The 17,786-nt window shown below is 41.5% G+C and overlaps 1 protein-coding gene across 1 annotated transcript in view; it reads right to left on the bottom strand.

Moving 5' to 3' along the window:
• Positions 1 to 12,796: 12,796 nt before the first annotated feature.
• Positions 12,797 to 17,786, bottom strand: part of LOC108260563 (zeta-sarcoglycan) — a 128,908-nt gene continuing 123,918 nt past the window's right edge. Inside the window, exon 8 of the mRNA XM_053677728.1 lies at positions 12,797 to 13,972. Within this exon, the coding sequence (XP_053533703.1) occupies positions 13,775 to 13,972 (198 nt within the window). The 3' untranslated portion in view covers positions 12,797 to 13,774. The remainder of the gene's footprint in view (positions 13,973 to 17,786) is intronic.

Genomic DNA, 17,786 nt, shown 5'->3' with positions numbered 1-17,786 from the left:
CGCCTAAGATCCTTTCATCTTTTCATTTGTAATTGAACCATCCTATAATTCCAGAGGCTTTTAAGGGACATGGTAAAATACCTTCTGGATTAGATGACTATTAGCAATCTGCCGTAGCGTCTAAAGCTATTGAAATTGAGTCTTTTCTCCCGGGAGAGATAACAGCACACAGGCAGGGGGTCGAACCGGAAGGTAAGACGATGGTTTCCAAGGATTAGCATGATGTCCTTCTTACAGAGTCCGGCTCCTTGAGCATGTGTCAAGTTGGATGAAAACTTGTAAATATTACAAAAACATTTGCCAAGTGGATAAAGAAAAGATTCATCTCTTGCATTCTGTCACTGGAAGAGCACGTTAGATGAAACCGAGATGAGTGGGTGGTCTGGAAAAGCTACGAGTAGATCTTGTTCTCCGCTTTGACATGACAAGTCTATGTGGCATTTAAGCAACGTTTTGGACGGCACCAGCAATCTCGCTTGGCACCTTTGCAGTCGTGTTAAGGCTGTTCTGACTGTTCTGAATATTTGTGATAAATGGTGATGGACAGATTTTTGGACTGTGTGTTCCAGTCTCGCTATGACTCTGTGTTTTGGCTGGAGCTCTTTCGATGACTTCATCTTGTTGCTCCATATCAGGATGTTCAACAGAACGACATCGCTCACGACGAGTTAAATGTTCTTTTAGTGACTTAAATATAAATATATAAATATGATAGAACCAGGCTTAATTCGTGACAGAAGAAATTCCCTTGCTGTTTGTACTCTTGAGATATTTATGGTTTAGCACCGGGGTGTCCAATCAGGTTTTAATTCCAGCCAAGCAGGAGCCACACCTGATTCCACTAGACTCGGGTGTGGCTTCTGCTTGGTTGGAATGAAAATCTGCACCAACGCTAGCCCTTTCCTGATAAGATTGGACACCCCTGGTTTAGCAGATTCCTGAAGGTTGCTCTAAACCCTTTCAGATTTGACAGGGACTAAAACACAACTCTAAACAATATCCACTCATCAGTTTGGTCCAGACTTGTTAGATTGGTGAGACTACGCTGGTAGCAGAGATCCCACATTTTTCTACGTTTTCCTGTTGAGTTGATCCATGGAGCTTTAGACAAGATCTTAAGACCGAGGTGCTCCAACATAGCTTCCACCCAGCAAAATATATCCGGAGATTTTAAAAAGAAAGTCTACAGAACCAAGCATCACCTTCTAAATCTTGGAAAAGCTAGCGTAAAACTTGAAACATGGCCCAAATCTTTGCGAAAGCGAACGTTTTAGTCATCGTTTTCATCTGCAGCTTTATAGGAAGATGGAGCAGTGTTCTCAGTGGTAATGATGAAACTATAACAACCACGGGAACTTTTTAATCTTTAAACCGTTGAAGCGGAGTGAAGTCCTTAAAGCACTCCGGCCCCGTTCTCTTCAAATCCACAAAGTTGTAACCGTTATAACCATCCTTGTTCATGTGAAATCATGGGCTGTTGCACAATTACAAATATATTTTGAACTTTGAAGAACTTTCCACCTGACGCATAACCTGGAAAGCTATTATTAGTAAATGGACGGCTAACGTGATCTTTTATGCTTTTCTGGAAACGTCAATGAGGAAACAAAGCCACATCAAGAAGTTCCGACTCTACAAGCCTTATACAATATACAGTATTCTCCCAGACTCTGAGAATCCTCAATAAATAAATGCAAAACTTCTTCCATGTTCATGATAGATGACTTCACCCGACATGACCCCTTGTTCTGGAAAATCTCTAGTTATAAATATAGCTGTGAATCTTTATCTAATTGGGTTGGTTCTTTTTAAAGGGTTTGCTGTGCAGACTGTCCAGATTTTCCAATTCCGTCATGCTGGAAATGTCTTGAAACAAGTGAGGCTCTGTAACCGCGCAACGTTGACATCAATGAGGAAAAGGAAGAAAAGCTCTAAGAGCAGGTCATTTGTGAGAAACCCTGCTGGAGAAAGAAAAGTTAAACGGATCACTTTACAGCGAATTCCTCTTCAGGCACAAGGGCTCGATGTGATACGAAATACCAGCTGAGATATAACCTTTTCTATCCATGTCTTCACCAAATGATAGGTGAAGTTAACAACACATTCTCTAGTGGGGAGTAGAGCTAATAAAAGGCACTCGAGCTCACAATCTGGCAGCTGAAGATCTCCCGTGCCTTATTTCAGCAACTTGCATCATTATGCTTGGCAAAAAGGAGATCCTGGTTTCAAATGTTTGTGGCACAAAAAAGAAAAGAAAGATGGTGCCATCACATGTTCCTTGTCCCGTTTCTTGAATTCGGTACACGGCAGACGTCTGTTTCGAAGACGCGGGAAATGGAACAGTTCTAAGAAACGTTAACATGTTAACCAATACACTTAGAGTTCAAAAGAATCTGTTTGGAATCCCTGAGCTGGGAGTCATGTCTGGTGGTAGTCAGGGGTTGCTCTCTAGAGTATTATAGTTTCACAGTATATTATTGGTAGCACAGGATTTTTAATCATTACAAATGACTAATTGGTCATTTTTTTAGGGAATATATTGGGAAATGGAACCAATTAAGGCTGCATCCAAATATCCCTACTATACAGTAGGTGAAAAGCGGTATGCCAAAGGAGTAGTATGTCCAAATTCTCAGTATTCATACGACAGGTGACGAGAAATACCTGGATGACATACTGCCTCCACTGAGATTTAGCAGCGTGGAACCACTGGATACCGCGCTATCCCATAAGGCAACAGGACTGGTGCGGAAGAACTGTCAGAATCAAAAATTGCAGAAGGCAGAGCGTCGGCTCTTTTTAAGTTGTAGGTCACATGACGACGCCAACATGGCGGATTTAGTATGTCCAAATTGTATTTGTACTATTCACTATTCATACACATTCGTACTGTCACAGTACACGATTTCAAAAGATTTTTTTTACAAGAAGTAGAAGTCCAGAACCTTTAAATCTAATCCGAGATCTCTAATGAGAATTTCAGGGGCAATAGATGTTCAGTTCACCTGTTCACGTCTTCTCATGTTCACCCGTTCCCCATCCCGAACTTGATTTTTCAAGCAGCACTTATAATACTTTTTTTTTTTTTTTTTTTCAAATTGGGTACAATAGTCCAAGACAAGACTTCGGCGCTTTTGACATAGACCCTGACATCGGCATCGACCGGTTCCCTCAATTCAAGTCAAAGAGGCACAACATAATTATTTAACTCTCAAAAAAATCCAGGAGCAGACAATCAGAAATTCATTACAGACAGAAAGTCAGGGAGGCAGAAACAACACCAAAAAAAAGATGAAAGAAACGTCTAGACAAGACACAAAAGGCAACAATAAAGGAGGTTGGACAGACTAGACGTCCACAGTGACGAGAAAAAAACTGAGAAAATAAACGGAAAGTACAGACAATAGCTAAAAGGGGGAAAAGGGGATGAAAAGTCCAAAATGGCTGAACAATGAACACAAAAAAAAAAAAATCAACAAAACAACAAAAAGGCGACACAGACAGAAAATACATGGAGAAACAAGTCACAACAAAGTGGCAAGGAAATAAAAGAAGGAAACAAACACTAACAACAACAACAACAACAACAACAAAACCCCAGAGCTTTAATGGATGTTTGGAGAACGCAGAAACAATGAACCGACTGGAAGTAATGATGCATGACAAAGTTCCGTAATCCACCGTGTGTGTGGGATAAGTGTGTTACAATCAGACGTCTTCACATGCTGACCCTGTTAAAGAGAAGATGACGAAGAATTCAGGGTCGTTAATGTTTCTTAATACACTCTTAATTATAAAGGTTCCGATTAGAACCATAAAGGGTTTTTCAGCCTGGTGCCATAGGAGAACCTTTTTAAGCTGCACAAAGAACCTTTTACTCTCAGGTTCTTTAGATAACCACCTACATACTGATGCTTTAAAGAACCCACAAATGGTTCTTCACAGCAGTGCCACAAGGAACCATGTTATCATAAGCTCTCTAAAAAAAAAATTTTTATAAATAAATAAAAAAACCTTAGTTAGTGCTTTAAGGAACCAACGTGAGGTTCTTAAGCGTGATTCCAGGAGAAACTTTTACATTCCCGCCAAAGTTCATTTTAACCTGTTAAGCGGGTGATACCTGGAAGAACCAATACACTGATCTGAAGAACATATAATGAAGCATACAGAACTTCTTTAATCTCCAAAAGAACCATATAGCTCAACTCAAGCTCAACCCTATACAATGATGAATGGTACTTGACAATAAGAAGGTTCTATGCAGAAACTACGGTGCTGTAAAGAAGCATCGAAGAACCGTTATTTTCAAGAGTGTAGAACCCAATTGCTAGGTTCGGTCAGTGTCAGCGTGAGTCATTTACAAGTTTTCGTAGACTATCTCAGTGCTTCATATGCTCTTAGAAACAAGGGCTCTTTAAGCGTTCATTGAATAACTAGACCTTCTTTGATAAGGCAACACTTCTTGTATCTTCTTGTATCTTGTAGGCATCCAGAGGGACAACCGAAGAACCCTCATGGGTTCTAAATGTTCGAAGAACGTAGTACGCTGCCTTCTGCTCAAAATGCTTGAAAATGGTGCTTCTAGAGAGAAAATGGTGCTCAGTTCCAATATTATACGTTTCCCCAGACCCCTATACACGCTCCAGATGTTCTGGCCCAAGCCCCAGACGTTTTCAAATCCTAGAAACCAGCCCATGGTTACAAGGATGAAAATAACAAAACACAGTCGAGCGATGTCATCCTCGGGTTTGTCGTTCGCTCACTACTTGATATGCATGACTGCTGGCAGTGTTTCCAAAATAGCTCATACTTGGCCAGAAAGAGAGACACAGTTTGTGACAACATTTCTGCACCAAATGCTAACGGCCAAGCTAATCAAACTTCCTGTCAATCCCTATGAAATGTTGCATGTACCAGAATTGAGTAGGTGTCACTTTAATTTTAGATCCAGACACTCGCTATTGCGCCTCGCACGGGCGCTCACACGCTCTTAATTCTACAGTCGCATGAAATCGTCGAGCCAGCTCAGGTTCCGCCGCTCTGACATAACGTACCTGATTCCCTCTTGGGAGACGACGGTTAATTTAGCTGATGAGCGTAATCGTGTGTTAGAGCAGGAGAAACATTAATCCACCACCACACAGTAATTCATATCGGTGTTTTCTCAAGCATCCCATGAATTGCATCAGGTGTGTTGTAGGATGGAATCAACGGAGCTAATCTCAAGGCCTGGAGGCCAACAACGCTGTGCAGATTAGTTTGTGGGGGTTTTTTTTGTCCCTGCACCTGAGTCAGCTCATGAGCTAATTAGCGAGTGTTTCATGAGTTGAATCAGGTGTGGTACAGCAGGGAAAACGCAATACACGGATTGAGAAACAAAGTCCCAGGGTACACTCAAATGTCAGCTCCATTTCTGGAAACGCCTTGCTTTGCATGTTTCCCCCTCCTCCTCCCCTCATTTTCCATGATCTAATATAGCCAGTGCGACTCATCAGCTAATATTCAAGCCCTTTGTGAGCTGGGTGTGCAGGAAAAAACCCCAAAATGTGGCACCAGGAATTGCTGAGATACACCGTTTTAGCACTGATTACCAAAGGAGGGCTTGTATGGGTCCAGGAACATCAAGTTCTATCCTAAACAGCTGCTCCCACCAACACTGACCGTTCTGGGATTTGAACTTGCAACCTTACCTTCCAGTGAATAATGCAGAATCGTATTCACAGAGCTAGCCCTGCTTCTATTCAGATATTCAGCCGATGTGTACTTTCAAGGTCGGTACTGCTCTGCAAAAAAAAAAAAAGAAAAAAAAAAAACACTCTCTGCTTGTCAGCACATCTCTACTAAAGTTACATTTGATGGACATGTCCGTATCTTCTTAACCTAATAATCCGAGATTTAATTTGATCTGTCCTAAGACAGAGGCGAGAGATTGGGCTTTGCTCAGACCGCAAAAACCCAAAAATGTTCAGAGATTCGTATCTGGCCTCCGTCTGCCTCGGAAGTAATTAGGTGCAGAGCCAGAACGATATTTGTGTTTTAAGGAAAGATGGAGAGAGATTTTAAGGAGATGACTGGTCAGAAATAGAGGAGATGAAATGAGAAGATATCACTCTTTTAAAAGAGTGATAATTCAGAGAATCCTTATCTGGATTCAAGAGTATCGTTTCGGAAAGTCCACTTTGAGGATCTGGCCTCAAATAGACTATGTTTTTACCATGTAGCATTTGATTGACATACTGCAGCTGGATGTATGCTGATGATATACTGCTTCTCCAAACATACATGCTCCATCTGTAAACATTCAGCCGCCGGGTAAATACCGCTAATGCAAACGGCTCGGGATACCCGGCGCTCCCAGTGTAGAACGCTATTCATCATTCCGAATGAAGTTATATTCCATTAAATAAACGGTTGCAGTCGGATGGTTGCATAGGGACAGTGGCTGTTAGGCGGCACATTGTTCCAGGTGATTGCCTGACTAATCTGATTTTGTCTGGATGTGCACCCTCGTGCTGCCGAGCTTCTTTATGCGTGTGCACCAGAAAGCGTGCATAATAGGGCACATTAAGCATACTCGCTGACCCAGAAAATGGTACAATCAAACCAGTTAGCAATGCAATTGCTTCAGCCCTTTCATGGCCACTTTGTATTTATTTCCCGGCAGCTTTTCTATAGGGGCTTGTGTGATATTTAGTTAAACATTACTAGGTCCTGTTTTGCAGCACTTTATATTGTGATGGATAACCAAGCATGGTTATTTGTGTTCGTTATTTAGTGATTTAAATAATACTGTTTCTTTTGTAGCAAATAAGAAAAAAATCTTAGATTTTTACGCATAGTGGAAGGGATTATTCAAAATTTGTACACACAGAGCTTCTGACAAACAGTCTGGAGAAGTGCACTCGCATGTTCAGGGAGGATTGGATCCTAAAATAGCTTAATCTCAGAGGCTCAGTTTATACAGATTTGCATGAGTCGAGTTGAGGTCATTGGGTTTTTTTTTTTTTTTTAGGACTTTATTCATTTGAAATCCAACTCGATTACTCATGCACGTTGGAATTCCTCGGGCTGTGGTGATCAGGTTATGGGGCATAATTATATCTCAGTGTGTTAGGTTGGAACTAAGCAGGAAAATTAATGGTAACTCAGCGGTTAAGGTTCTTTTCTTGAGACCTAATGATTACAAATCCCCACCGTGCAGTAGAACCTCTGTCGGGTCCTCGAGTAAGGCTCTTAACCCTCGGCTGCTCAGCTCTATGCTTGCACTGAATTCTGCGTTAGACAAGTGTCTGAGAAAGTAAAGATGATAAAAGATGGTTAATTGTTGGTCCACTTGCATTAACGTACAAGTTACAGTGCTGCATAAGGTAAAATACAGTCCCAAACCAAATCTTTGGTATCTCCTTTCTCCATCCTCACCACATCTCCATAAGCCTTATTCTTGTATGGATAAGCCTTATTCCACCTCATCTCCACATTTACTCCATTTCCATAAGCTCTCCCCCCATTTCGGCAGGCCTCATCTCTGTCCACACCCAATCCCTGTAGGCAGGCCTCATCTCCATATCCACCACACGTTTACACATGTTTACAGACTCCATCTCCATGTCTGCCACATCCCTTCAGACCCCATCTCAATATCCACTATATCACCATAAGCCCCATTCGCAAAGGCCCCATCTATGTACCATCCATCTTTACAGGCAGGTCCCAACCATGTATTCCTACAGCCAGGATCTATTTCTGTATCAATCACAATCCCATAAGCCCCATCTCCATATCTTCCATATCCCTACAGGTTCCAACTCTCTCACCACCCCATCTTTACAGACAGGACCCATCTCCACACGCACCACATTCCCAGATGCCCCAATATCTTTACCCATCACATACCCATAGCCCCATCACAGTACCCATGACATCACGACAGATTTGATCTCCATAATGACTACATCCCTACAGACCCCATCTCTGTATCCACCACAACCCCAAAAGCCTCATCTTCATATCTGCAACATCTTCACAGATCCCATCTCCATATCCACTACATGCCTGCAAATCCCATCTCCATTCCCATTCAGCCAGATCCCATCTCCACGACTGCCAAATCCCTACAGGTCTCATCACTGTATCTACCACAACCCCGTAAGTCCCAAATCGACCCAATCCTCATCAGCCCCATTCCCACAGGCCACATCAGAACTACATCTAGATCCTTTCTACATCCTTACCCTGTCCCTACAGACCTCATTTCTGTATCTGCAACATCCCTACAGACCTCATCTCCATATCCACCACATCCCTCGAGGCCTCATATATGTACCCAAGACCTTCCTACAGACCTCATCTCTCACATTCCCTGCCTGGTCACAAGCTCTACATTTGTCCTTACACATTGTTACTAATTATTCATTTGTCATTTAACATGAATCATACCATTCCCTTGGGAATACCATATCTCAGCAGTCACCACCACCTCTCTGATTATAAAATAGATCACATATAAATAGACCACCACATCGTTAATACTCTTTCATTCCAGCGTCCACTGTAGTTCAGATGTCAGGATGGAATTTACCACTGGACATTTGGCACAGAGTAAGCGAGTAGGCTATGCAGAACGTTGGAAGAAATATCCAGCAATGGAGCCGCACTAAACTCTACTCTGAGGACTCATTCCTATTCAATTGCACACACATTCTCTCGGGTCTACACACTCATGAGTCTATGTCCTAACAGGAAAACAAACAGTTTGAATAAGTATGTTTAAAGGCCTTGAATAATTCACCTCATGTGGCTTGTCAGTTGTCCCGGTACCAGTGTCCAAACTCGCCCTCCCGGACTGACCTTCACTATGCCCTGAATGCCAATGAGTTCCAGGAAACGTCTCCCTGCCCTCACCGATATTATGCATTCACGACGCAGAATGAAGATTAAAGCCAATTTATTCTGGGGCAACACTATTCGCATGATGTGAACATTACCGATGTTGGCAGATGCATTTAGAAGATCGGAGACAAGCCTGATATACGACGGCAGAGTCTTCTCAACAAGAATAAACAGCCATGGCGCACGAACGCAACCTTTCATGAAGAATATTGCCGAGAATTGAAACAGCACTCGCGATTTCATGAGGTTTTCACCTCATGAATAAACTTCTATACAGTAGAACAGGGTCATGGAAAGGTTTGTCACTTCAAGAAAATTCACAATGTCGAGCCAAATGTTGGTTAATAAGCATTTCATCCAGTCCGCTTCGCTTGGAAACACTGACCTTCATGAAATCAGCTTTTTCAACACACAAGTATTCACTTCATGCAATGTAGACCTTTATTAAACCTTACAATCTGACTGTTTCTTGGGAAGTCTCATATCGTATGTCAATGTTAAAGCGCAGCGATTCTAACAACGTAAGGAGAATTGTTTATAGATAGATTTATAGTATATAGTGTAGGTGTTTGCTGCTGTACTGCCAGAATTTCAAGTTTGACTGTATTCTGTGACCTGAAGGAGAGTTCTGACTGCTCTGAATTTAAAGTAAGTACATTTTCGCAGAACCGCTCACATTTACTGTAGATGGTCAGGAAGAAGAACCGGTATACCAGGTGTGTAGAGGGCAGGAAGTTCCAAACAACCGCATATTGATGCAAAGTTCAATCTATCTTTAGGCCACCAAAGTTCTTTAGGGCGTTATGTATTAAACAGTATGAAAAGATACGTGATCTGATATCAGTGAATATCATGATACTGATGGAAACATTGGTGCACTGTGTGAAGTCGCAATAGACCATTTTTTTCCCACTGAAGAGCGCTTCAGGCTGTAGCTCATTAGCCATACACGTGTTCATTCAGCCTTCTATCGCACACGTAACCTCCTGCGAATATGGGTGAGTGGGAATTTCGGGGATGAGTTACTTGCCAGGAGATCATCAGCTCAAGGAAGTTCTCTTTGAAAGAACTCTGACCTTTCACAAAGATCTAAGCATTAGCGCTCTCCATCTGTTGCTTCCTAATTCAGTGCTAATCAAGCCTGGGTCTAGCATTGATTTGCACTGGTTAGAAAATATATCCCTTACATTCATTGACGTGGTTGTTTTGAGTACAGTTCGACCATGGGCTACTGGATTAGCTGAGAAGTGTTCAGATCACTGTAGGGTTCTCCCAGGAGGACAAACCGTAAAACCTTTTAAGATTCTAGATTTAATGAAGCACGGGAGCACGAATGTTTATTTTTCCGAAGCAAGTGGATTTTCCTGACCTACACTTCTTATTGTATGTAAATGCCTCTGCGAAGGATTTCCGAATACATTCTTTCATATCCAGCTTGATAAATGAGGCCCAGTGTTAGTAAGCATCTAAAATTCTACACACTGGTCAGTGAAGATCTCATCTGCAAATGGAAAAATACAAAAACTGAGATATTCTGGCTGTGGACACAAGAGGTAGTTGTTGCTGATGTTCATGCGGATGAGGAGGCTGACAGGTTGCAGACGACATGCTTGAGACTGAGGACAAAATGAACTTCCTGCTGAAGGTCCTCCACGAGAGCAAAGAAGGCTGTGAAAAATGTTCTTTATTGTTTAACCTTTTGATCTTTTTAACAAATTATTATTATTATTATTATTATTATTATTATTTTGGATAAACCTGTGTTGTTTGCAATTGTTCGATATCCATGAGAGCAGAGTATTTTTATACATTTTTTTATTTTTTTTTAGCAAACGTTCAAAAGGTTAAACAAATAAAGACAATGTTTCACAGCCTTCTTTGCTCATATTTACCAGGGGTGCCAATATTACTGGAGCTCACTGTAGATCTTGTAGATTCCGCTGCAAAAAATTACCCAAGGGAACATTTTTATAAATAAATTATTCATTCAGTTCATGTGTTATAAAATCATTTGAATTCCAAATAAATCCAACTATAATATATATATATATATATATATATATATATATATATATATATATATATATATATATATATATATATATATATATACTTCATGGATTTGAAGTGAATTTGTCACTGGAATAAAAAAAAAAAAAATAACTCAGCTCTAGAAACTATTTTGTGTGTGTGTGTGTTTTTTTCCCTACAAACTAAATGTCGTCCCAGACTACTGCTTAATTTTTATTTATTTATTTATTTTTAATAAAGATCTCTCAACTGCAACCAAAGTGCTGGCATTTGGAAGTGTGTTTACACCCAATAATGAATTTCCCCCCAGAGGTACTGCTGAACCTTTTCTGAATTCCAGTGAAAGCCTGCTGTTATTTAGACTGAGATTACTAGCAATTAAACTAACAATATTAAAAAATGTCATACATCATTATTCAAATTTAGCACCACCTTAGGGTGAGACTTAAAGGGGAAAAATCCCCCTGAAACACTGGATATCTGGTCTTTAATAACCTCCAAGATTTACTTGATGATGAATTTTTGTTTTGTATTTTAGTTGAAAGTTCTTTCATCAGCATGTTGATCTAGTTTCACTTGGGTTAACATTTCCTACATTACCCACAATGCCATTCCACTACTTACTGACAGTAAGACCAGTGGGAATTATTCTGGGTTCACCTTCAATCCGAAGCTTGGAGTTACGTCATTTTCAATCTCCATGCGTTTAAGCTACAAAATGGCCGCCCCTTTAAGACAAAAATGGCCGCCTCCATGAAAGCTTAATTCTTGATTTTTTTTGTGTCTGATGTCTCACGCTGAGAGCTCACACGCCTTCTCGAATTTCTGAGTAGGAAGTCCAAGTTTTCTTCATTTAAAAAAAAAATAGAATTCAGAAAATTTCAAGTTACCAGTTTAAGACAATTTAGAATTTTTAGTTTTAGCATTACCTAAAGGGAGCGATGCAGCAGCGCTTTAGTCCTTTAGTCTGTCCATGTGTCTCGATTCCTCATCTGTTCACTCTGAGTCTCTGCACTTACTATATCATATAGCTGCATTGCATCGTGGGGCCATGAGTCCAGCGTTTGCTCCAACGTCTCCACTACTTTTCCGCTGGATTTCTCTTCAACGTCGTTGAACGTCGCTGGAAAATTTTCCCTTTCAGACGCTAACAGCAAAACCCGATCGTTTAGGTTCGTTGAGTAATTTTGTCGGAGAAGCGTTAACATAGGAATAACACAAACGCGGAATCGAGCGCCAAATTAACGCCAGAATCACGAAATGCACTGAAATATTTCAGTACAAACATTTCCAACGTTTCAGGGAGGAGCTTTAACGATCCTTCTTCTTCTTTTTGTTGTTGTTGTTGTTTTTGTTTGTTTGTTGTGTTTTGATGAAAAGTAAACAAAGGTATTTAGGAAAGAAATTTTGACATATTATTAAAATAAAACATTATTAAACAGGAAACAAACTCATCATCTGAGTCAAAATTCAATATTTTTCTCCTCTGTGCCAGCAACAAGTTTTTCTCCAGCGCACCGAACAAATCATCGCTCTTCAATAAAAAAATAAATCAACGGATATTTATTCAGATGCACATTTTTCAGATTGTTTTTATGTAAAATTCTTACTTTTCTTCTTTGTCTTTTTTTTTTCTTTTTTACAGTACACTAGATCATACAGTTTTACTATATGAACCATGATACAATCCAAAATCAGATGAACACAGGTTTAATTTGTATTAAATTCTATTAAATGTGTACAATTTTTTTTTTAGTTTCGAGGAAATATTTACCCGGGATTGCAGACAAACGGATTTTGGTCTGTTGATGATAAGAAAGCATAAAAATTTTTACGTTTTTTTGCAACAATCCCAAAACACATATACACCGTGGGGTTTTCTTCTTTTTTTTTGGGGGGGGGCAAAAATTGCGAAGATTAAAAACAATGATCATCAAAACATCCTTGGATACAAAATGTTTAAAATAAACTTTCTCTTTTTATTATTATTTATTGAGTTTCTTATATACATGGCATAATCTTGTGCTTTGTTCCCAAAAAAGAGAAAAGTCCAAAGGAAAAAAAGAAAGAAATTGGACTACATTAGATGCGTCTTTCCTGTTTGAACTGGTTTCACAAACGGAGATAGACGTTAATTAGCGTTCCTCTTTTTGCCGGTGTGTTCTGCTGCGACGGGAGGATGGTTGCGGGTGAACGTGTGCTTTTCCGACAACAGCAAAGGCACCTGTGTATCGCTTCTTTAGAAAAACACACACACCCACTCGAGAGTGCACAAGCAAGCATGTGCTCGTTTTCGTTAGCCTCGTCCGGCCTCTCGTCAAATTTTCCCATAAGCCTCCACTGGGGCAGAGGGTCGTACAAAAATAGGAGTACCAAAAACAAGAGGAGATGGAGAGAGAGAGAGAGAGAGAGAGAGAGAGAGAGAGAGAGAAAAACCGCTCCAAGTCGTGCTTTTGCTCCATTTACAGATTGGGAAGATGAGGCTGCGATCGAGCCGAGTTTGTTCCGATTCCTGAATTCCTGAAGGAAGGAGGGAAGAAGGGAGGGAAAAGAAGAAAGGAATGGGGAAAATAATGCAAATGATCAAAAGAAAAACGAAGGAAATGGATAAGGAACTCAAAATAGGAAACTGAACTGAAGGAAGTGTGAATAATCAATAAATAAAAAAAAACATCATCCGTCCAAGTAACACCAAATCCTCCGTTTTCCACCAATGTCCGATCCGATAGTATTCCGATGCGTGTCAGTGGAGGTGCTGACGTGAATATGGCGGTGAACAGGATGAGGAAGGAAAGAGGGACGGAGGAAGAAAAGGAAGGCCTTTCTGGTGTCGGGCGAAGCCCCCACGCCGCTCTCAGCTCCATAAACACACACTGTTGGTGGTCTGGCAGGTGGAGGCGCTGTCAGCGGGGGACAGGTAGAGCTTGCCGCTCGGACACACACACACCTCGTACACGGTGTGTTTCGGGTAGCTGGTGCCCGGGCTGAGCAGCGGGTCCACGCTACCGTGAGGAAGATTGGGCATGCGGATGGACTTGGCGTTGAGAAAGATCTAGAAGAAACCAAAGAAAAGAATGCAGAAAATAAGAAGACCAAAAGCTGAAACACATTTCACACACACACACACACACACACACACACAAATATACGTAACTAATACACAAGTTCTACATAGAACCTTTCAGAGGTTCCCCAAGAGGGACAACCGAAGAACCAGAATCTTGAAAGCTGCAATCTGATTGTGTCACTTCCTGTTTATGGAAAGGATTTCAGGTGTCTTGGGAGTGGGAGGAGTCAGATATGCATACTGATGACATCACCTGGCAAAGGCGTTTGATCCAGGAACATGTTCTACATGAAATAATTATGCTCACTGTGTCTCTAGTTCAATCCGGTGCTTGTTTGCACTTGTGTGTGCGTCGGAGTGTGTTCGTGATATCTCTGACACGCCGAGCACGTTTCCCGCGTTATTCCGTGTCTGTTCGCTACGCCAGCGTTTGATCCGCGAGTGCGTAGGCCGACGACTGCGAGCAGGGTTTATCTGCTAAGCCACGCTGGAGACGCTGAAGCCACGCTTCTATGTTCATCAGCGCCAAACTCCACACTCCAGAGTGCGTGGGTCGCTGAAGGACACGGCAGAGCGTGCGATCTCCACCGTAGCTCACCGAGACGGGAATATTACACCCGACGAGAGTGAGACAAAGAACGAGAAGCTAATTATTATGAATAATGGAGTGTGTGCTGTTGATGGTGCGTATCTGTCCAAACAGAAACACAAACGATGAATCTGAGCGCAGACGCCTGAGACGTCACATCTGTCACTCCGTCTCTTTTTCTCCGATTCCCTGCTCCATTGTGCGTTCATCCTGTTCCTGTCATTTGTCTCGGAGTCCGCTGGAAATGACGGAGACAATCTGTTGAAAATGAGCTTAGTATAAGTCTCAGAGTCGTAAAAATACGGTAAGGAACGCCGCCACTCCGACTTTCACTATCAGTTATGTAAGAAATAAAACACCCGTATAACACCACCCTAGCTTTCTTGGCTATTTATGCAGCCAGTTAGCATAGCTATGTTGTTTTAAAAATAAAAATAAAAACCCTGCCACTAGTTTGGGATCCATTCTATACTTGATGGAACTGATTCCATTTTGAAAGAGGGAAAGATGGAGCCCTTTGGGCGGGTTTATGAGGAGAGTTAAAGTCTCCCAGCGGAGGAATCTGCACTCATTAACGCTTGCCACTCTCACACGGCCGCGAACACGCCTCACTAGCACCCTGTTTACCATGCTAATGTGTGTGTGTGCATATAGATGAAGCGGAGGCAATTAGAGAGCAGACAGACAGGAAAAAATAGATTGAGTGATGGAGAGAAAAGTGAGTGTCGGTAAACAGAAGGTGCGAGAGATGAAAGTGTTTTCTTTCGATAAGACAAGAGGAGAACGAAGGACGGGTTGCGAATCCCAAAATAGCACAAACGCGGGCTACCGACGACGGCGCAAAGTCGTCAGTGCGCGTTGCACACTTCATTAAGCTCCTGAAATGCCTGGACCCCTGAGTCACACGACCTCGCATCATCCCAGAGAGACAGGAGGAAGAGCTTTGCAAAGAAACACACATGTGCGCGCAGCTCGACTGGTGGCCCTTTCCCAGAGTGCCCTGCTTCCATGTCGCCACGGCGCCGTCGCGAACCTGCGGCTTCTCGGGACGCTTATGATTCATGATATCGCCACTAGCACGGGGGGAAAAGGTTAATATACACAGAGCACAGAGAGAGGGAGGGACGGAGGAAGCGCTAAGGAGGCTCGAGTGTGGGCCGCGTGCTGATATTTATCTCCGCGTCTCAATAGAATGCTCTAGAAAAAAGATGGAGAACGTTCTGGAAAACCGTCTGCAGCGTCTGAATTAGACGTCGACCCGTCGATCGGTAAACGTTTGCCGGAACTATCCGTTATCATCAAAAATCCATTGAGAACTTCACAAGAGCGGCCTCTAGAGGCTAAATAAAAACTATCACTGAGAAATTTTGTCGTGTTATTTGAAGTGTTTTTTAAATTATTCATTTATTTTCAGTGTCTCTATTTTGATTTGTTATTTTGAGTGGAATTAGCATTTTGGTTCAGTTCATCTTTTATTTACATTAATATGTATGAATTGTCAATATATATTTATATTTATATATTTATTTCATTTAAAAAAGTACAGTACTTTTTCATGGTACAGTCAGTACTGTTTATTTTTGTAATAAAGTTCAGCAATGTTTTACTTTGAGTGTTATTTTTTCATTCAGTATGACGGTTTATCAGCAGGTACCGCACTGCTTGGTCATCTGTAGCGGTACAACCCACTACCGGGAGTCCGAATAGAACCCTGGTGAAGCCTCCTCATTGGTGTGCTTCTGTACGCAGGTGAGAACTCGGCAGCCCCTCATTTTTAAGGTCATCGAAAGCACCCGTTAATCCTTTAACGTCTCATAACGTCAGACTTTGGTGTTTCTAAATTCTAATGTGAAAACACATTTCTGTGTAGCATTGCTAGTTAGCTTGCTAATTTGCTGCTTATCTGTGTTAAACAGTTCATGGACTTCCTTCCACGCTGCCGTGAGATGGAATTTAATAGAAGAGGATTTAAATATAATAAAGTTTTCCGCAGCTGTACTGCTTTTACTCAGCGCCGCTTTACAGCTTTCTTTAGAGGATCAGAGATTGCTCACTCATTCAGACATGTTTATCTCGCACTTCAACGCTCCAGCAGCAGAATTCAAAAGCTAAGCGCTAAGCTTTAATTACTCAGCTTCCTTATAATTAAGTCCTTGAAATGGATACGCAGGGGCTCGCTATGCCGAACGAGACCAGACCTTTTTCCATTTTTTTTTTTTTGTTTTGTTTTTTTAACACAAGGTTTGAAAACCTGTCCGTGCTACTTTTCATCCACAGGAGCACACCTGGTGAGATGATTTCCTGGAAGAATATGACGCTTAGCAAACTAGTTTAATAACTAGCAGGTAGTTAACTAACACATTTCCCTCAGCTGTCAGCAGTCGCAAAAGAAGAAACATGTTCTCTGTCCTCTGTGGGCCTTATGTTTTGCCATGTGGTTTTGTTTTGGTTCTTGTCTCTGCTACTGTCCTGTCACTGATTTGTTATCCTAACGTGTGCACCTGTTCTGTGTTTATCCCGTAATATGTATGCCTTCATAATCTTTCATCACATCTGTTTTTGTGTTGTTAAGTCTGGGGTTTTTTTGACTCGTGCCTGTTCTGATTATAGAATACCCCAGTTTATTGTTGGCTATCATTTGTATATATTTATTTTTTGACCTACGCTACAGACTACAATGATGATTCGTGCCCCCTAGTGCCGCACGTTACGAAGTGCATGAAGTGCAGAAATCATGTTTCTGGTTTAGGAGTCATTCTGATTGTTGCGTTTAACGAATAAACAAACAGATCTATACGGTTAACATGTCTGAGTGGAAATACTACGACCATAGAAAAAACTTTTGACTAGTTTCATATTGTGCTCTCTCGCACTTTCTATTGCTTTATCTTCATTACCCGATGTCTATCTCTTCCCCTGATTGCATCTCGCTCTCTCTTAAACAGGCCGTCATCGCATCCCATATCTCCCTCCCTGATTGTAATGGGCAGCTTGGAGCTCGACACCAGGACGTGTTGCTCGCTTTAATTCCCTCCTCTAAACCCCACAGATTTTTAACGCCACCTTTTAAAGAGTCAGCACTGATTTAGCTCACCATCTGGACCTTCTCAGACACTTCATTCTCTCCCTACAAATTGACAGAAACATCTATCTTTCCTTTCACGTTTACTTTTGCTGCTGGCTTGCGTATTGTCATGTATCAGCCCCCTT

The sequence above is a fragment of the Ictalurus punctatus genome, chromosome 29 (genome assembly GCF_001660625.3).
Source record: "Ictalurus punctatus breed USDA103 chromosome 29, Coco_2.0, whole genome shotgun sequence".
Classification (NCBI taxonomy): domain Eukaryota; kingdom Metazoa; phylum Chordata; class Actinopteri; order Siluriformes; family Ictaluridae; genus Ictalurus; species Ictalurus punctatus.
Note: the sequence above shows the minus strand (reverse complement) of the source record. Positions and strands in the feature narration are given on the sequence as shown.